This window comes from Nicotiana tabacum, chromosome 1, assembly GCF_000715075.1.
Source record: "Nicotiana tabacum cultivar K326 chromosome 1, ASM71507v2, whole genome shotgun sequence".
Taxonomy (NCBI): domain Eukaryota; kingdom Viridiplantae; phylum Streptophyta; class Magnoliopsida; order Solanales; family Solanaceae; genus Nicotiana; species Nicotiana tabacum.
In genome coordinates, this window is record NC_134080.1 from 18,529,069 (window position 1) to 18,550,530 (window position 21,462).

General features: G+C 36.2%; 3 protein-coding genes across 3 annotated transcripts; all 3 read right to left on the minus strand.

Moving 5' to 3' along the window:
- Positions 1-649: 649 nt before the first annotated feature.
- LOC107815476 (ferruginol synthase-like) lies at positions 650-2,952 on the minus strand. The gene is made up of 2 exons (XM_075249903.1): positions 2,017-2,952; positions 650-1,428 (listed from the first exon to the last, which is right to left on the minus strand). The coding sequence occupies exons 1-2, from the start codon at positions 2,950-2,952 to the stop codon at positions 802-804; spliced, it is 1,563 nt and encodes a 520-aa protein (XP_075106004.1). The 3' UTR covers positions 650-801.
- Positions 2,953-13,212: 10,260 nt separating this feature from the next.
- On the minus strand, positions 13,213-15,979 carry LOC107803628 (flavonoid 3'-monooxygenase CYP75B137-like). Its single transcript, XM_016627391.2, has 2 exons — positions 14,910-15,979; positions 13,213-13,999 (listed from the first exon to the last, which is right to left on the minus strand). Exons 1-2 carry the CDS (start codon positions 15,885-15,887, stop codon positions 13,379-13,381), a joined length of 1,599 nt encoding a protein of 532 aa, XP_016482877.1. The 5' UTR covers positions 15,888-15,979; the 3' UTR covers positions 13,213-13,378.
- A 757-nt stretch (positions 15,980-16,736) lies between these two features.
- LOC107803627 (flavonoid 3'-monooxygenase CYP75B137-like) lies at positions 16,737-19,556 on the minus strand. The gene is made up of 2 exons (XM_016627390.2): positions 18,376-19,556; positions 16,737-17,535 (listed from the first exon to the last, which is right to left on the minus strand). Exons 1-2 carry the CDS (start codon positions 19,351-19,353, stop codon positions 16,915-16,917), a joined length of 1,599 nt encoding a protein of 532 aa, XP_016482876.1. The 5' UTR covers positions 19,354-19,556; the 3' UTR covers positions 16,737-16,914.
- Positions 19,557-21,462: the final 1,906 nt, after the last annotated feature.

Here is a 21,462-nt window from a genome sequence, read left to right on the forward strand (position 1 = left end):
GCGACCAACTATGTGTTCATGTCAAATATAATCGACCATTGAATGACCTAAGAAACTCATTTCTTCTTTCATTCAATTGCTCTGGCCAAGGTCTTAATTTGGTCGTTTATAATTCATGACAACATGGAGCTTAAACTCATTACCAAGAGTTGACAGATTCCATCTTGATCAATCACTAATTCTACAAGTATTCAATCGTGCCCAATATCCTTTCAACTATCGCCCTAGGGCCATAGGTGTCTAGTACTAAAGTACAACAAATAACTTGTCAATTACTATGATGATCTCAGGTCAAAGGAAAATCTTACATCACATTATTCAAGAGAATATCCTATTAATAGTTTATGGTAATTCCAACCATTAGGAATTATCCAATGAGTCGGTTCAATGATTATATCTCTATATGCATCATCTATCTATGTAATTTAGTTAATGAGATCAACTAATCTTTATCTCATAAAGACGATTACATAAATATTGATCTAACCGGATTACTAATGTCCAAATTAATAATCCTACGATCAAGAACAAATTTAGATTAAATTATAAGAAACTTTACTCTCATTATCATGATCTCCATCACAATGTCAAGTCTCAAAATTTAATCAAAGACCTTATCAAATTAATCAAGCAATTAATAACAATGATAAAAGAATATCAAATGTCATATATATTTTATATCAAATAACGTTCACAAAAATATGTTCAAATCATCAAATATGATATTGGATCTATGGCATATCTACTATATCCCTAACATCTTCAACATCTATAAACATTTTTCCTAATAGCTTCTTGTTTCTATTGATATAGTTCTAAATTTGGTAACCTGGGAGTAGGGATGGCGAATAGCCTCTTACTTTTCTTGACGACAAGTCCAAATCCATCTGAAAGGTCAACATTTTCGCCCTCTGGGAGTTTCCAATCAAAGGAATGCAGCAATGAAGCCAATATAAACATAAGCATTTTCTCAGCTAAAGGAAGGCCAGCACAAACTCTCCCCCCTGATCCAAATGGAAGGTACTTCATATTATTGCCAGCATAGTCTAAATTTGTAGAGTGACTCAAGAACCTAACAGGCTGGAATTTCAATGGATTTTCCCATATTTGAGGATCCCGATGAATTGCATAAACATTCAAGAGTACTTTAGTTCCCTCAGGTATTGTGTATCCGCCAACTATTGCAGATTGGCTTGGGCGCTTAGGGAAAAGCAGCGGTAATGCAGGGTGTAGACGAAGTGTCTCCTTTACAACTGCATCAAGATAGTGTAGTTTTGGTAAATGGGATTCTTCAACAGTGTTATTCATACCTATGACATCTTTCAGTTCCTTTTGCACCTTTGTCATTACCACCGGGTTATTCAGAAGCTCCGCCATTACCCATTCGACCATCGTGATTGTAGTGTCAGTCCCACCAATCACAATGTCCTACAGTGCAAAAACATATATGAAGTCATGGCAAGAGAATTTTGCCGTAGCCTAAATTTGAAATGCCTGCTTCTATCCGTAGGGGGGATGTGACATTCATCCTTCAAATATGTATATATATGAGCATCTTTTTAAGACTATTCTAACTAATTATGCGATTCATGCATCTTGATCAAGAACTCAAAATATTCTCATATTTCTTCAAACTAGTTATCCCATTGATTCTGCATTCAATAAAAATGATTTTTAATAACGGTGGTGTTCGAGCAAACTTGCACGCACCTCGACTAATTCCATATTGTACCGGCTCTGCCTACCATGGCTTAGGGAGATAGGAAAAAATAACCTACTAATATTTTTTGTCTATGATGGGACTTGAACCCTTGTTTCCAAGGTTTGCACCCACTTCATTAACCAACAATCGCTTGGCCACACCCTTGGGTGCTTCGGTAGACAGTATAAACTTTGAATAAGACTGTTAAATCTTTAGACTGATTTCTCGTAAACTAAAATGATAGATTCTTAGGATAACAAATTGTAAGGAGACAAGCAATGATATAAAAAATAGATAGAGACCCTATAACTTACCAGCAAGATGGCCTTTATTTGCACCAAGTCCACCGATTTACCAATATTTTTCTGCTCCATTAGCTCTAATAGGATCTGCATAAAATCCTTCTTGTCATTCCCCTGGATTTCATCCTTTCTTTTGTCCGAAAGCATCTTCATGCATTCGTTTATGGCAGGGTCCAATATATTTTCAACAGACTTCAAAAGAGCCTCCATCTCTTTCTGTATTCCTTGTAAATCAAACCTGGCAAGCATAGGGAAGAAGTCTGATATGTTTGGCTTTGCCAACATTTGAGTAAATTTTATCACCAATTCCCTGAACTCAGCTCCATCTTTTGCATGCTTCTCCTTCTCCTCTACAAAATTACTGCCAAAGATCATACTCATGACTACATTCATTTCAGTTACAAAAGCTAATTCACCAATGTCAATGGGGTAGCCAATCTTGGTATGCACTTTTCTAATTGTCTTTCTGACCTCCTGTTTCCGAAGACTATAACAAGCCTCAAGGTTCCTGTTGCTTAGCATCTCACTCACAAACAGTTTGCGTATATCACGCCAGTAGGAGCCATAGGGAGAAAATGCAATATCTAATCCACCATATGTGGCCAGCAATCCTGCAATTGAAGAGTCACGGTTGGCATAAACGGAGTCTTGATCACGAACTACTTCTTTGGCTAAGGATGGTGAATTCAGCACAATACATAGTTTGCTTCCTAGCCAAAACTTGTATATTGGACCATACTGTTGAGACAACTCTGTAAGCTGGTGGTGCAAATTGGGGCGGAGGAATGGTAAGAATCCCAAAATTGGAAGGCCACGAGGCCCTGGCGGCAACCTAGGTTCTGTCTTCTGTGGTATATTTGATGTCCTTTTGTACCATATAATTGTCAGGAACACAATTGAAAGGGTAATACCTGCAAGACCAAGCTCGTTTAGAGGTGCGAAAGCCATGTTTAGTATGGGGAGATAGTGCTGTATTCTGGGCCGGGCCCGGGCCTTCGTGGGCCTGGGCTCTGGCGGTCCCGGACTTCGTGGGCTCAATGGGTGGAATCGGCCCGTGACGGGCCTAAGCCCACATGGTCTTGTGCTTAACGGGCCGGGCTCGCGGGCTTCGCGGGCCTAGCGTTTTTTTTTTTTAAAGACAATTTCTTGTAGTATCATGGCTATATTAAAAATATATATGTAGTATATATGTAGATCTAATTATTAAAGTGCTTGACGAAAAAGAAAATAACAAAACAATAGTAAAACACTAAATTGTCATGCATAATATATTGTCTTGTAGTATATATATTGTATCTTATGTATATATATTCTCTTATATATTTTCTTGTAGTATATATATTGTATCTTATGTATATATATTCTCTTATATATTTTCTTGTAGTATATATATTGTATCTTATGTATATATATTCTCTTATATATTTTCTTGTAGTATATATATTGTATCTTATGTATATATATTCTCTTATATATTTTCTTGTAGTATATATATTGTATCTTATGTATATATATTCTCTTATATATTTTCTTGTAGTATATATATTGTATCTTATGTATATATATTCGCATAATATATTGTCTTGTAGTATATATATTGCATCTTATGTATATATATTCGCATAATATATTGTCTTGTAGTATATATATTGTATCTTATGTATATATATTCTCTAATATATTTTCTTGTAGTATATATATTGTATCTTATGTATATATATTCGCATAATATATTTTCTTGTAGTATATATATTGTATCTTATGTATATATATTCTCTTATATATTTTCTTGTAGTATATATATTGTATCTTATGTATATATTGTAGCTTATAAATAATTCTAAGTAAAGACAAAGAAATATTGCGAAAAGATATTCAAGGGTAGAAGCAATAAATTTTATTACCAAAAATGACATATCTTTCTTAGTCATCCTTCCCCCAATGGAATGAGCACAACAAAGTACTAATACCACCATTAGAAGGAAAAAAACTAAGGAAGATGTGCCAAAATACAAGTTACATATTAGTCTATGTATTATCTCTAACAAATCTCATAAATCCTTCAAGGTTCGGAGGAGGTTGCGTTGGTGGTGGTGGAAAAGAAGCTTGTTCATCACCACTTCCGGGCGAAGCCGAATCCTCCGCAAGTTCCGCTATCATTTCTTCATAAGCTTCATCTATCGCCGGTTGTGCTTCTGCAATTCCAAAGTTTCTTCTTTCCGAGCGGATCCAATCTCTAAACAGTACTGATTTTTCCAAGCTATCCCTCATAGACGCTCTATGATCACCTATTTGCAGTCTTGCTTGACTGAAAGCGCTCTCTGATGCAACAGTTGAAGCTTGAATTGATAAAATATCCCGAGCCATCCTTGCAAGAACCGGGAAATATTTTTCCCTTGCCTTTCACCATTCCAAAAGATCAAAAGAGCCGTCTGGATTCTCCTTTTCAAGTCCCTGAGACAAATAAACTTGAAGCTCATTTAGATGTGAAGTTTCATCATAATTATCACCTTGAGAACCCCTGAACTCCGTCCAAGATTTAAGAGCTTTTAAGCCCGCAACTCTTTTAGACGATTGTGAGCTAGACGAAGTAGGGGTTGGAATAGTTGGCCTAGCATGCTCTAAGGCAAGTTGATAAACATTATAAACTGTTTGAGCATTAATTTTAATTGAAGCTTTTGCATCTGCAAGTGTAGCAATTTCCTCATTTGAAAGATCTAAAGCCTTATAAATATTTGAATACCAAAAATGAGGACCTCCCAATTTCATTGTAAGATTTAGCATTGCAGCAAGACCATAAATATGAGGGATAAGAAAAAAAATATTTTTTAAACTTTTGTTTCATTTCATTTATAGCAAGTTCATAAATGTCCTCACCCTCACCAAATTCAACAAACAAATCAGATAGTGCTGCAATATAAACTAAACAGTTTGAAATAGTAGGATAATATTGCCCAGAAAATGCATTTGTAGCAATTTGAAAATGTTCTAAAAAATCTAAAAGAATTTTAACATTCGTCCAATCTTGAGTAGTAAGCATTTCATCATCATCCTCACCACCTACCCGAGAATTAAACGTTGCATTAATTGAGTTTCTATATTCATATGCAACTACTAAACTTTCGTACATACAATTCCATCTAGTCGGGCAAGGTTTAGGAACCTTTCTTTCTCTAAGGCCATATTCATCACATTTTTTAAAATACTCTCTAAGTCTACTTCTACGGTTTGAATAAAAAAGCCAATTAAGAGCCATTCTAACCTTTTCAATTTCTATGTTTAAAATTCGCATACCATCACCGACAATTAAATGATAAATATGACAAATACATCTAACATGGAAAATATTAGTAAATGCAGGATTTAGTGTTGTTGTAAGCATGCCTATAGCACTAGTGTTACTAGAAGCATTATCCATAGAAATTGCCATTATTTTATCGCTAAAGCAAAAATATCTACAAATATCTGCAACAGTGTTAGCTATAAACTTACCTGTGTGACGCGAATTAATTATTCTATATACAATTATGCGTTTTTGCATTATCCATTCCTCATCTATCCAATGACTTGTAACAGTTAGATAATCACAATCATTACCACTTCTACCAATATCAGTAGTAATAGAAATCCGATTAGGTATATGAGTAAATAAATACCGCAAATATTGTTCATATTCATGTTTGAATTTATAAATATCACTCTTAACTGTTGCGCGAGGCCAACCTTTATAAGTAGGGTTAAAAACTCTTCTAATATAATGAACCCAATTAGGATTAGAAGCAAAAGTATAAGGTAAGCACATAACAGTAATCATCTTTGCTAATTCTTCACGATCTCTATTTGGATCGTAATATAAAATACCTCCGGTGACAGTGTTAATTCCTGGTTGAACTAGATTTGAACCTGTATTAGGGTTAACCGCAGAATCTACACTTGTCCCCTCTAGCTGCGCTTTTATTTGAAAAAATCTAGCCTTATCTCTAGGGTGTGTTTTTATGTGCCTAGTCAAACTACCTGTGCCGCTACGGTCTCCAGTATATTTATGCGAAATTAATTTCCCACAAGTTTTACACTTAGCCTTATTTTGTTCTCTTACTTGAGTAAAAAAATTCCAAACTAATGATGTTTCTAGGCGTTTAGCAGGTTCTCTATTAAAAGTAGGAGTTTCTATAGGTGGGTCGACCGGTGCATCAGTTGGGTTATTAAGAGGACTAGTAGGTGTATCATCTAAATCCGGTGCTTGGGTTTCATCATCATCCTCATTTTCCTCAATATTTTCTAAGATGGTTTCATTAGGATAAAGAGCATTCATAATTTCATCATCTAATCTTTCACCTGGTGCAACATTATGGTAAAATTCACTATCGGTAAATTGAAAACAAGGGTGATCACTATCAAGAATTAAAGAAGGAGGAGGACGTCTAGGTTGACGACTACTTTCAACTTGCTTATCTTTTCTAGGTCGGGGAGCCGGGGGAAGGGTAGTTGGTTGGCCACTACTTTCACCGGTTTTATCTTTTCCTTTACCAAACATTTTTTTCAAAGAAAATGCCATATTAATTATAATTATGCAATCTAAACCACACAAAAATATATTCTTAAAACGTAAGAGTTGAAACGAGTTTACCGGATTGCCGAACAACTTCTTAAAAATTGAAAATCGTTGAACACTTGAAAACTTCAATTCAACAACTTCACAATTTTTCACGAAATTTCAACAATAGATTAAGTAATTGTAGTAGAGAGATTGAGAGAGATTGAGAGATATTGATGAATTGGTGAATAAAAATGAAAGAATGAGGGGGTATTTATAGTTGAGAAATGGGGAAAAGTGTAATTATATAAACCAAATAGCCATTTTCTAAACTACCAAACAGTCAAAAAAAGCCCCAAACGGCTACTTTTTAAATATGGTCGTTGGGCTATTTTTTTTTTTTTAAAAAAAAAATTTAAATTATAGCCGTTAGGCCCGCTGTGCTCGGACCAGGTCTGCCAGCCGGTCCCGGGCTAAACGGTCCCGGGCTCGTGGGCTTACCAAACAAGACCAGCCCGCCACGGGCTTAAAGAGACCACCAGGACCGGCCCACCAGGCCCGTTAAGACCGCGGGACCGGCCCACAGTGCAGCATTATGGGGAGATAGTCTTAGAGCTTCTTCTAATATCAGTTTTTGAAAGGAAGCCCATTATTTAACCTCACAAATGAAATACTCTTATCTTTATCAGTACATAAGCCAATTTTTCCATCCATATAGATAAGGCAAGAATGGTTGAAGGCAAATGCAATGTTGGCTACTCAATAATAATGGAGTACTGACTATATTTGATTTGAACTGGCAAAAGGAAAGGTTAACACACCTTAAAAGAAGGAAACAACCAACATCACATCAAAAGAAAGTGACTTTTAAAGCACATGTAACATAACATATCATAAGCAAGGCTGTAATGGAAAGAGGCAAATTTTTACCCTATAGTAGGACCATTTGAAAGTCAGCAGACAAACTAGATGAATATTGATATATACTACATCCTTCCCAACCATGCTGTTGCTTCAAAAACATAAAAATGGAAAAAACTGTTCCAAGATGGGTACTGTTTCTTTCTTCGCGTTTCTATTTTTTTTCTTGAATGAGGAAAAAAGTAATGTATATGCTTTAGATATCTATTTACTATATTATAAAACTACGAAGCTCCACACGAAATGTAGATCTAAGCTTTTTACCCGATATATAAGAAACTGCACCACTCCGAATTTCACTAACAGTATCCTGAGTACACCCCTGATTCCACGCCAAGATGACTTTTTAATAGTGTCAACTGTATCATCAAGATTTGAGACAGTTCTGTAAGCTGGTGATGCATATTGAAGCTTTGAGACAGTTCTGTAAGCTGGTGATGCATATTGAGGCAGAGGAACGGTAAAAATCCCACGATCGGAAGGCCACAATTTTGTGCTCATAAGACATAACTGTTGCGGAAGCCAAATGTATATAGTGTGAATAAGTCACAACTGCTATACCAAAAATTATGACAGTCACCAAATAATAAATAAGACAATAAAGCAACAATAAAGGGAACACCAGAATTTACGAGGTTCGGCTAATTTTGCCTACTCCTCGGACACAACCAATATTTTATTTCACTCCAAAAATACAAGTGAAATAATACTAAAGAGAGAAGATACAAATGCCTTAAACAGATGAGAAGGCAAATGAGAGGTGTGTTTAAATCCTAAACATTAAGCCTTCTTTTATAGGGGAAAATCCCCCAACCATTCTTTTCCCACCGATGTGGGACAAAAGATTTCTGCCAAACTTAACAAATCTCCACCTTGGCAAAATTCCACATCTTCAATTTTCTCTCAATAACAAATTTTGGTTGTGACTTCATCTTCAATCTTTAGTGTTCAACAATGTTGATCAAATCCAAACAATGTTGAAACTTGATCGCAATCACCACCTTAGTTAGCATATCAGCAGGATTCTCCGTAGTATGAATTTTCTTCACTATGACTCCTCCTTCTTCTATGATTTCTCGTACGAAATGATACCGAACATCAATATGTTTCGTCCTTGCATGATAAACTTGGTTCTTCGCTAATTGAATAGCACTTTGACTATCACAAAAAATTGTGATACCTTTTTGTTCAACACCAAGCTCCTTTAGCAATCCTTGAAGCCAAATTACATCATTCACAGCCTCTGTAATAGCCATGTACTCTGCCTCTGTTGTAGACAAAGCAACTGTTGACTGCAAAGTAGACTTCCAACTAACTGGTGCCTTTGCAAAAGTAAACACATAATCAGTAGTTGATCTTCGTTTGTCCAGATCACCCGCAAAATCTGAGTCACAATATCCAACTACAGACTGATTGTCTTCCTGCTCAAAAACTAACCCGACATCTACAGTATTATGAATATACCGTAGAATCCACTTCACAGCTTGCCAATGCTCCTTCCCTGGATTGTGCATATATCTGCTAATAACTTCAACAGCTTGTGAAATGTCAGGCCTTGTGCAAACCATTGCATACATCAAGCTACCAACAGCATTTGCGTATGGTACCTTTGACATATACTCTCGTTCAGCTTCATCCATTGGCGACATAGTAGTACTTAGCTTAAAATGGGGAGCAAGTGGAGTACTAACTGGCTTAGTCTTGTCATCTATGCCAAAACGTTGTAGTACTCTCTTCAAATATTCTTTCTGAGATAAACAGAGTTTCTTTGAACGTCTATCTCTAATTATCTCCATGCCAAGAATTTTCTTTGCCTCACCCAGATCCTTTATCTCGAACTCCTTCTTCAGTTGAATCTTCAACTTATCAATTTCTTCCGAATTCTTGGAAGCTATCAACATATCATCAACATATAGGAGAAGATATACAAAGGAACCATATTTAAGCTTGTGCAAATACACACAATGATCGTATTTGCTTCTCTTGTACCCTTGCCGCAACATAAACTCGTCAAATCGCTTGTACCATTGTCTAGAAGATTGTTTCAATCCGTACAACGATTTTTCAAGTTTGCACACCATATTTTCTTTTCTAGCAACTTTGAATCCTTCTGGCTGAGTCATGTAGATTTCCTCCTCCAAGTTTCTATGTAAAAACGCAGTTTTTACATCCATCTGAACTAGTTCCAAATCCAATTGTGCTACCAAAGCCAACATAATTCTAATGGATGAATGTTTTACAACTGGAGAAAACACTTCATTGTAATCAATTCCCTCCTTTTGAGCATATCCTTTGGCCACCAATCTTACTTTGTAGCGAACATCTACTTGGTTAGGAAATCCTTCCTTCTTTGCAAATACCCATTTGCACCCAATTGCTTTCTTTCCCTTCGGGAGATTGGCCAATCTCCATGTATGATTCTGATGAAGGGACTGTATTTCATCATTCATGGCAATCCTCCGCTTATCTTCTTCTGAACTTTGGACAGCGTCTTTATAAGTGGTAGGAACATCATCAGCTACAATTGAGGTTGCACAAGCAACCGTCTCTATGAGACGAACAGGTTTCGTTATTGTTCTTTTTGGCCTGCTGGTTGCTATTGATTCAAGTTGTTGTTGAGGTTCCTGAGTTGGAATCTCCTCTACTGACTCTTCTTCCAGAGGGTAATCTTCATTTGTTTCCTCCTCTGCTTCTTGTGTAGGAAAAATAAATTTTCCCTCAAACTCCACCTGCTTAGAAGCACCTTTATTTTGTTTGGTGTCTTCTGTTACCTTATTTACCATAGCAGATTCATCAAAGGTAACATCCCTGCTGAATATTACTTTCTTTGTCATAGGACACCATAAGCGATATCCTTTGACTCCAGAAGTAATTCCCATAAAAATAGCCTTCTTTGCCCTTGGATCCAATTTTGACTCCGTCACATGATAATATGCAGTTGAGCCAAACACGTGCAAAGAGTCATAATCTAAAGCAGGCTTTCCATACCATTTTCAAATGGTGTCTTGCCATCAATAGCAACAGATGGTAAGCAATTAATGAGGTGGCATGCATATGTAACTGCCTCAGCCCAAAATTCTTTGCCCAAGCCAGCATTGGACAACATACACCGTACCTTCTCCAGCAAGGTCCGGTTCATACGTTCAGCCACACCATTCTGTTGTGGTGTATGTCTGACAGTTAAGTGTCGGACGATGCCATCATTTTGACAGACCTTATTGAAATGATCATTTTTGTATTCACCTCCATTGTCTGTGCGAATACACTTGATCCTCTTGCCTGTTTGATTCTCCACCATCGTCTTCCATTTGAGAAAAATTCCCAGCACTTCATCTTTGTTTTTCATTGTATACACCCACACTCTTCGAGAAAAATCATCAACAAAGGTTACAAAATAGTGCTTCCCACCCAATGAAGGTGTTTTGGAAGGACCCCAAACATCAGAATGTACATAATCCAAAATGCCTTTAGTATTATGGATCGCTGTACCAAATTTAACCCTTTCTGTTTCCCTTTAACACAATGCTCACAAAACTCCAAGTTGCAAGCCTTTACTCCTTTTAACAATCTTTGATCTGATAGAGTTTTCAAGGATTTTCCTCCAGCATGTCCCAAGCGCATGTGTCATAGCTTGGTTGCTTCTGCCTCTTTGTCGTCACTGGATGTCACTGTCGCTGTCCCAATAACTGTACTGCCACAATAGCGGTACATATTATTATTCTTCCGATTAGCCTTCATTACCACTAGTGCACCGGAGCATACTCTCATCACTCCATTTTCTGCAATGATTTTAAACCCTTTTGATTCCAGGGCTCCCACAGAGATGAGATTCTTCTTCAAATCCGGTACATATCGAACATCTATTAATGTTCTGATCATTCCATCATGGTTCCTTAATCGTATTGAACCAATGCCATATGAGGTAAGAGGGATGTTATCCGCCGTGTGGACGACTCCATATTCTCCTTCTTGAAATTCCACGAACCAGTCCTTGTTGGGACACATATGATAGCTACAAGCCGAGTCCATCAACCATATGTCTGATGATGTTGATGACTCTATTGTAACTAATGAGAAGTCTGAATCATCACAATCAGCTACATTTGAATCCATAATGGCCTTTCCATTGTTATGTTTGGCCTTATTCTTCAACTTCGGACAGTCTTTCTTCCAGTGCCCTTTTTCTCGACAAAAGGCACATTCATCTTTGCTGGGTCTGGATCTTGACTTGGATCTTCCCTTCTTTGTCCTCGTTTGATTTTGAGGACGACCCCTCACAAATAGTGCTTCTCCATCTCCGCCCTTCTGTTTTTCTCGCTTTCTTTGTTCATAGCTGTACAAAGCCGAACAAACTTCTCTGAGAGAAATTTCGTCATTTCCATGGAGTAGAGTAGTTTCAAGGTGCTCGTACTCATCAGGAAGTGACGCCAACAACATTAAGGCCAAGTTACCATCATCATAAGTTGTATCCATATTTTGCAAATCTGTGACCAACTTATTGAAACTGGTGATATGTTCATTCATCGTGGTACCAGGAACATAGGTGAAGTGAAACAGTCTCTTCTTCATGTACAATTTATTTTGACTGTTTTTCTTCAAAAATTTATCCTCCAGTGCTTTCCATAATTTACTTGCAGAAGTTTCCTTTGTGTATGGATATTTCTGCTCTCTAGCAAGGTAGGATCGAATAGTACCTCAAACAACACGGTTGAGAATCTTCCAATCTTCTTCTCCAATAACATCTGGTTTCTTTTCTTCAATGGCCAGATCTAGCCCTTGTTGAAAAAGGACATCTAGAACCTCGCCTTGACACATCCCAAAATGCCCGGACCCGTCAAAAATTTCTACCGCAAATTTCGCATTTGACACAATTCTTGTCATAAGCGAAGATGCCAATGATGACGTATTGTTGACACTTGAGGTAGATTCTTCTTGTTTATTGTCTCCCATATTTGACACAAATATTATTTAATAGCTGACGACACAAATCAAGATTATTCCTTTCTGATGTAGAAGATCCGACTAAGCTGCAACCACAGAGCATACTCAGACAGAACCTTGACTCAGTTACCAAGATAAATCTTTTCTGATGTGGAAGATCAGACTATGCTGCAACCACAGAGCATACTTAGACAGTACCTTGGCTCTGATACCAATTGTTGCGGAAGCCAAATGTATATAGTGTGAATAAGTCACAACTACTATACCAAAAATTATGACAGCCACCAAATAATAAATAAGACAATAAAACAACAATAAAGGGAACACCAGAATTTACGAGGTTCGGCTAATTTTGCCTACTCCTCGGACACAACCAATATTTTATTTCACTCCAAAAATACAAGTGAAATAATACTAAAGAGAGAAGATACAAATGCCTTAAACAGATGAGAAGGCAAATGAGAGGTGTGTTTAAATCCTAAACATTAAGTCTTCTTTTATAGGGGAAAATCCCCCCAACCATTCTTTTCCCACCGATGTGGGACAAAAGATTTCTGCCAAACTTAACAATAACTCTGTAATTGTTATTGGCTATTTGGTTCATTGCATTAAAATCAATATATACATTGTTTAATGTAAAATGTGTTTGATTTAAAATTGGAAAAAGATTTATTTTCTATAATATCCATGCAGTGGTAGAAGGCTGCTCACATATCTATGAGGGAGATGCCAATCATCTCTCCCTTCATAGGAAAACTAACTAAAGAAGTATTAATATGAAGGGCACACTTTGTTATTTTTAAGTGCTCTGATGAAGTAACACACGTATTATTATTTCAAACTTGGTACAGTATACAATAGTTAAGGACTCACGGCCATTAGCCATTTCAGATGGAACAGTTGAACATTCTGATTTTTCGTGTCTACGCTTTGAGTTGTTCATAAGATTATTGCCAGGATAAAGCAACATATTTTATCTTACTCATAGAGTGTTGGACTGGATAATCTTGGAGTAGGTATAGCCACCAGAGGAATTTTCTTCTTCAAAACAATACCAAACTTCTCCGTAAGGTCTACTATCTCTCCTTCGGGCAACTTCCAGTCGAAAGAGTGAATAAGTGAAGCCAGTGAATACATGAACATCCTCTCTGCCATGGCTATTCCCGCACACATTCTTCTTCCAGAACTAAATGGAATAAAGTTGAAATCGTTTCCACTATAATCCAATTTATTGTCCAAAAATCTTTCCGGATAGAACTCAGTCGGATTTTCCCATATAGAGGGATCTCTCTGTATAGCCCATACATTTATGAAAACACGAGATCCTTTAGGAACGGTGTATCCTCCCACAGTGACTGTCTCACTAGGACAATGTGGCACCAATAGTGGGAGTACTGGATGTATGCGCAAGACTTCTTTCATAACTGCATAGAGATATGGTAAGTGCTGAATATGAGACTCTTCCACTATGTTATCTTTTCCCACAACTGTCTCCAGTTCCTGTTGTAGTTTCCTCAGGACCTTTTGATTGTTCATAATTTCAGCCATGGCAAACTCAACCGTGTTGGAGGTTGTGTCAGTTCCACCAACAACCATATCCTGTTCATGGTATTTGTAAAAGTTATTATCATGTACAACAAAATTTAAGAATTTTGTAGCTGTATATTGGAGTTCAGTTCAAGGTTTACTCTGAATTCACAGTTAACTCTTTACATGTTGTCTGATGTGTACTCCAATAACTAGGTAGCAACCACCAGTTCAGGACATGAATTTTTTGAGTCTGATTCTTGTATTTATTTCTTATATGCCACAACAGTTCTTTGATAAATTTGCAATCGCATCTTCCATTTTTGTTAGCATTTGATCCTCTTTTATGACTAAAATATCGCACTAAGCCAATTATTCATCCATAATAAATAAAGATCGACTGTTTACACGCAAATGCAAACTTAGAAATCAGCACCACATCCATTTTAAGTAAAGTTTACGATAGTAGAAGAATGCAACCAAAGTTCAGGACATGAGTTTATGAATCTGATTTTCTTAAATTTATTTCTCAAACAGCAACAACAACAACATACCCAGTGTAATTCCATAAGCGGGGTCTGGGGAGGATAGTGTACGCAGACCTTACCCCTACCTTGTGAAGGTAGAGAGGTTGTTTCCGATTGACCCTCGGCTCAAGGAAATCATAATCACAACAGTTTCAAAAAAGACTTAAATTTATTTCCCATACACCAAAAAAAATTTCTATAAATTTAAAATCCCATTCTTTCCTTTGATTCGATCTTTTTATTATAAAAAAAAGGTCTGCCATCATGATCAGTGTAAGCCAATTATTCATTCACATAGATAAGGTATGAACTGTTGAAGGCAAATGCAATATTGACTACTCGGTAATGATGCAGTAATGACTATGATTTGGAAACTCATTTAGAAGGAAACAACCAACATCAGATCTGATAAAGTGACTTTTCATGTAGTGGAATGCACAAATGACTATGCATACCATGAGCAAGGCTTTGAGTTCAGACATGGTCAGAGGTATTTTAGCATCGGCATCATCTTTCAACTTCAGCAAAACCTGCAAAAAATCCTTGCTTTCTTGGCCAACACCACTTCTCATCCCACCATCTCTATCCGTTTTCCGTCTTTGATCAATAATGGTCTCAAATATCTTGTCAAACCGCTTTGCCAACACCTTCATCTTCTTTGTTACACCTTGCAAATCAAACCTGGCCAAGCCCGGATAAAAATCCGAAACATCCGGAGTACCTAGCAGCTCAGTTATACTAGTCACAACAAGCCTAAACTCTGCACCAAGACTAGCTCTTTCCTCACCCTTCACTGTGTCACCCCATAACATGCTCGTGATCACATTAAGAACATTCAAGAACATCTGCTCACCGATACTCACCGGTGAACCCGCCTGATTATATAAGTAATTAACCGTCTGTCTAAGCTCCCGTCGCCTTAGTGCATAAACGTAGTCTAAAGTAGAACCATTAAGCATTTCACGAACAGAAACCTTCCTCAACATGCGCCATTTTGGTCCATAAGGAGTCCAAACTATGTCCTTACCACCATATGAAAATTCTCTAGCAGCAGCAGGCACATCTCTGTTAGCAAAAATAGTATCTTGTTCCTTAAGCACCTCACGAGCTAAAGCAGGAGAAGTAATAATAATCCCAACTTTTTTACCAAGCCAGAGTCTACAAATAGGGCCATACGCTTGGGAAAGAGATGCAAAATAGGTGTGGAGTTCAGGATCAAGAGAGAGGAGATTACCTACTAAAGGCAAAGCTTTAGGCCCTGGTGGCAATGGGGGTTGTCCCTTCTTTGACTTATCGATGAAAATCCAAACAAACCATAGTAAAGCTACAAATCCAAGAATATTGGATAAAAAGATACCATTTTGCTCAATATTGGCTCCATCCAAATGCCACGACCAAGAATCAAATAGAGGTTTGAAGAACTTGAGAGACATTATTTGAGCCTTAGAGGGAAATGAGATTAGAAAGAGCAGTGGTGTAGAAAAATGGAAGAACCAATGTGATTGAAAGCTCAATGCTTTAACTCCACTTAAAGAAAATGGAATTCTGAAGACTTAGATATTTTGGATCAAGACAAATTAGAAGTTTGACAGTCCCATAAGATGAAAATGAATATAGATACCTCCACACTCATACTGTTACTTCAAAGGAAAAAACAACAATGTACTATTGGTCCCAAATTGTTTCTTGTTTCTAAATTGGGACCACTTCTTTCCTTCTTCTTCTTTTTTTTTTTTTAATTGTTTGGGCAAAAAGAAGAAAAAAAATTGTCATCTATGCATTGAATATGCAGTTTCTCTAAAGAAGCATGCCATGCTTATTTTCAGTTGATTGAGGGGCAGATCACTCTAATCTGGAGTTTATCTCACATCTCCTTGGAAAAATCCAATCTGCCCTTATTTTTAGAGCTACTAACAGCAGTAAGTTTTTTCCATTTTAATTCAAATACTAATTCAGCATATTAATCAACCTCTTAAAAGAGTGCACAACATTTTTAGTTTGCATAAATATCAGAGTTTATGATCATGGTTAGATAAGATAACTTGTACACGACTTAATATAAGGATTCATTATGAAGCAACATAATTATTATAATATTTGTATTTGTGATTGGACATTTGGTTTAGCGCATTAAAATCTACATATGCATTGTATAATATAGTATGTGTTTGATGTTAAATTGGATAAAGATTTGTTTTCAATATATCTCACAATGTGTTCAAGGGATATTTACATATCTATCAGGGAGATGCCAACCATATACTCTTTATATGAACACAAACTAAACAAGGAACGGTATGAAATCATTTACGTACTCCAAATAAAATGATACATATATTGATATCTCAAATTCAATTTAGTATATAATACTAAAGGAGTCATGGAACTAGTTTCACATGGAACATTAGAACTTTGAGTTGTTCATAAGACCATTGCCAACGTAGAGATGCATCTTTTATCTTACTCATAGAGTGTTGGATTGGACAATCTTGGAGTAGGTATAGCAACCAGAGGTATTTTCTTCTTAAAAACAATCCCAAACTTCTCTTCAAGGTCTAATTTCTCTCCTTCAGGCAACTTCCAGTCGAAAGAATGAATGAGTGAGGCCAGTGAATACATGAACATTCTCTCCGCCATGGCTATCCCCGCACAAATTCTCCTGCCAGAACCAAATGGAAAATAGTTGAAATCATTTCCACTATAGTCCCAATTATTGTCCAAAAATCTCTCCGGAAGGAACTCAGTTGGATTTTCCCAGAGGAAGGGATCTCTCTGTATTGCCCAAACATTTATGAAAACACGAGCTCCTTTAGGAACAGTATATCCTCCGACAGTGACTGTCTCACTAGGACAATGAGGCACCAACAGTGGGAGAGCTGGATGCATGCGCAAGGCTTCTTTCATAACTGCATAGAGATATGGTAAATGCTGAATATGGGACTCTTCCACTATGTTATCTTTGCCCACAACTGTCTCTAGTTCCTGTTGTAATTTCCTCAGTACCTCTGGTTTGTTCATAATTTCAGCCATGGCAAACTCAACCGTGTTGGAGGTTGTCTCAGTTCCACCAACAACCATATCCTGTTCATGGTATTTGTAAAGTTATTATCATGTACAACAAAAGGAACATTCCGTAGAACTACATGTTGGAATTCAGTTCAAGGTTCACTGTCTTAATACACAGTTAAGTCTTTATATGTTGTCTGATACTAATATTTCCGACTCTTTTCTTACTGTACTCTAATAACTAGGTAGCAACCAATAGTTCTGGACATGAATAAATGATTCTTCTTGTATTTGTTTCTTATATGCCACAATAATTCTTCAATAAATTTACAAACCATCTTTCACTTTTATTAGCATTTGATCCACTTATTATGACTAACATCAGTACAATCCAATTTCTCAACCATAATAGGTAAGGATAGACAGTTTAAAAGCAAATGCAAACTTGGAAACCAGCACCCCATCTATTGAAAGTGAATATTCCTATAGTAGAAAAATGTAAGTATGCAACCAACAGTTCAGGACATGAATTTGTGAATTTGATTCTTCTTAAGTTTGTTTCTCATATGCCACAATAATTCTTCTATAAATTTACAATCCCACTTTCTCTTTCATTTGATTTTGATCCTTTTATTATTATAACTGAAAGAGTATCTTTCTTAATCAGTACCAATTATTCATCCATAGAGATAAGGTAAGAACGGTTGAAGACAAATGCAATCTTGGCTACTCAATATAATGCAGTACAAGATTTCTTTTTGGTTCATTTGTAAAATCACATTTAGAAGGAAACAACCAACATCACATCTAGTGAAAGTAATAGACTTTTTTCTGTTTTCTCTAATCAGGTCTAATGAAACTGACATACTTTTCCTATATACTCTAGTAGAATATGCACAAATGACAAAAACATACCATGAGTAAGGCTTTGAGTTCAGTCATGGTAAGAGGCATTTTGGCATCTGCTTCATCTTTCAACTTGAGCAAAACTTGCAAAAAATCCTTGCTTTCTTGGCCAGCACCACTTCCGATCCCGCCATTTCTATCCATTTTCTGCCTTTGATCAATCATAGTCTCAAATATCCTATCAAATCTCTTTGCCAACACCTTCATCTTCTTTGTTACACCTTGCAAATCAAACCTAGCCAAGCCCGGATAAAAATCGGACACATTCGGAGTACCTAACAACTCAGTCATCTCAGTCACAACAAGCCTAAACTCTGCACCAAGACTAGATCTTTCCTCTCCCTTTACTGTACCACCCCATAACATACTTGTAATCACATTAAGCACAGTCAAAAACATCTGTTCACCAATATTCACTGCTACACACTTCTGATTATAGAGGTAATTAATTGTCTTTCTAAGCTCTTTTCTTCTTAGTTCATAAACAGAATCTAAAATAGAACCACTAAGCATATCACGAACACAAACTTTTCTCAACATACGCCATTTTGGTCCATAAGGAGTCCAAACTATGTCTTTACCACCATATGTAGCTTCTCTACCAGCAGCAGGCACATCTCTATTAGCAAAAATTGTATCTTGATCCTTAAGAATCTCCCGAGCTAAAGCAGGAGAAGTAATAATAATCCCAACTTTTTTACCAAGCCATAGTCTACAAATGGGGCCATAAATTTGGGAAAGAGAAGCAAAATATGTGTGGAGTTCAGGATCAAGAGAATGGAGATTACCTACTAAAGGCAAAGCTTTAGGCCCTGGTGGTAATGGGGGTTGTTCCTTCTTTGACTTATTGATGACAATCCAAACAAACCATAGTAAAGCTATAATTCCAAGAAAATAGGAGAAAAAGACACCATTTTGCTCAATATTTTGTTCCTGTAAATGCCATGGGAAAGAATCAAACAGAGGTTTGAGAAATTTGAGAGACATTATTTTGAGTTAAGAGGGAAAATGAAAAATGGCAGAACCAATGTGATGGGAAGTTCAATGCTTTTACGCCACTTAAAAGAAAATGGTATTTCCTAAAGGAATGTGATATTTTGGATCAAGACTAAAAACAAATTAGGCAGATTTTTAAAGATGAAAATGAACATTGAATATATACATTACTGCCCCTCCCATACTGTTATCTCTAAGGAAAAAACAATAAAATAATATTGTTGGTCCCTTAGGGGTCGTTTGGTTGGAAGGAAATTATTCCGGAATTAATTATTCCGGGATTAGTTATTCCAGCCTCCCAATTATCCCGGAATTAGTTATACTGTAATTTTTCACTAACCAAATATAAAATAAACTGATCTCAAGTTTAATTTCGGGATTAATTATCCCTTATCCATCGTACCAAACGAGCTCTTAGTTATTTCTTCTTTCAAAGTGGAAACCATTGTTCCCTTCTTTTTTCTTGTTCGGGAAAAAACAAAAAAGATAACTTGTTACGTATGTACCTAGAGTGATTTCTCATAGGTTACTCAACTAATGAAAATTGTGCATGAAAATTAGTACTTTATTTTGTAAAAAAGTCACTCAATTAAGGAAAATTAGTGCAAAAAAGTCACAATTTGTTTTGTAATTACTCTATCTTTGTTATTTTAGCTACAATATCACCTACATATTCAAGTGATAATTTTTAGTGACTTTAGTTGATGTAGTAGTTTTTTTTTTTAAAGCCAAAGGTTTAAAAAATAAAAGCCACCAATTATAAACATTTTATTAACCCACTTCAATAACTCGATATTTATATGGATCAAGTATGTAAGAGAGGACCCATTTTTATTGTAAAAATAGCACGATATAGCCAGTTTTCGGACTGGTTATTCAAAAATAGTCAGCGTTTACGAAGTCAATAAAAAATAGCCACTATTTTGCCGCAACAGATGCCGGTCCAGCATAATATACTGGAGTTTGGTGCACTTGTGTATGAACTCCAGCATATTATGCTGGACCGGTATACTTTGCTGACTCCAGTATATTATACTGGACAATTATACTTGCTGGAACTCCAGTATATTATGTTGTAGTTCTAGTGTACTCATGCTGGAACTCCATCATATTATGCTGGAGTTCCAGCATACTTATCCTGGAACTCCAGTATAATATGTTGGAGTTCAAGCATAGTTATGCTGGAACTCCAGTATAATATACTGGCGTATTTTTCGGGTTTTGAACAGTGTTTTCGCTCAGATTTATCTTTACATGAAAAATGACTAAATTTCGATTACTTTTGAAACTGGGCTATTTTTGAACGATCAATTGTAAATCTGGCTATTTTTGAATTTCTCCCATTTTTATTTTACTAATTGATGGCTTCAACATTACTTTCCTCGATCAAAGTTGATTTAGGGTTTTTTCTCAAATAGTCCAAATTTTTTGCTTTTAAATCCACTATCTTGATTCCATCTTCGAAAGTGCAAAACTAGACAGAGAAAGAGTCCTAAATCGCCTTGATTAAAAAAAAAAAAAAAAAAAAAAACGCTGAAGCCAATCAATTGCCATGTAACATAATTAATTCGCATTGACAATAAAGTTTTATCTTACATGATATTGCAGCAAACTAATGAATACATCATATGTGTTTTTAATATACATATGTATATATTATAACATCAATTTACAATTTTTACTATGATAAATTAATACAAATTTGAGTAAGGATAAGTTTTTTTTTCCTTATTTCTTTTCTATCAATATCAGGCTATCAGCACCAATTGTCAAACTCAAAGCATTTATTGTCATCATTTGCCATTTATATTAAGATTGGGTTTCGGTCGATTCGGTCGGTTATTATGAAAGTGCGGTTCAGTTTATCGGTTTTCGATTTTATAATATTAATAACCAAATCAAACCAAAGTATTTATGATTCGGTGCGGTTTTTTCAAAGTTCGATTCGATTATTTCCGGTTTAGTTTTTCGGTTACTAACGGTTCAAGATTTTTATGTCTTGGATTTACAATGGATCCAGCAAAACTCAGTAATTAATAAATCAATGTAAATTAGAAGTCGAGACTTAAATCCCAAATATAATTTTATATCTAGTATTCT

Coding starts and splice junctions, on each gene's coding strand:
- LOC107803628 (XM_016627391.2), bottom strand. CDS start 15,887: ATGTCTCTCAAGTTCTTCAAACCTCTATTTGATTCTTGGTCGTGGCAT. Junction 14,000..14,909: donor AACTCAAAGCCTTGCTCATG/GTATGCATAGTC, acceptor TACCATGAACAG/GATATGGTTGTTGGTGGAAC.
- LOC107815476 (XM_075249903.1), bottom strand. CDS start 2,952: ATGGCTTTCGCACCTCTAAACGAGCTTGGTCTTGCAGGTATTACCCTT. Junction 1,429..2,016: donor AAATAAAGGCCATCTTGCTG/GTAAGTTATAGG, acceptor TTTGCACTGTAG/GACATTGTGATTGGTGGGAC.
- LOC107803627 (XM_016627390.2), bottom strand. CDS start 19,353: ATGTCTCTCAAATTTCTCAAACCTCTGTTTGATTCTTTCCCATGGCAT. Junction 17,536..18,375: donor AACTCAAAGCCTTACTCATG/GTATGTTTTTGT, acceptor TACCATGAACAG/GATATGGTTGTTGGTGGAAC.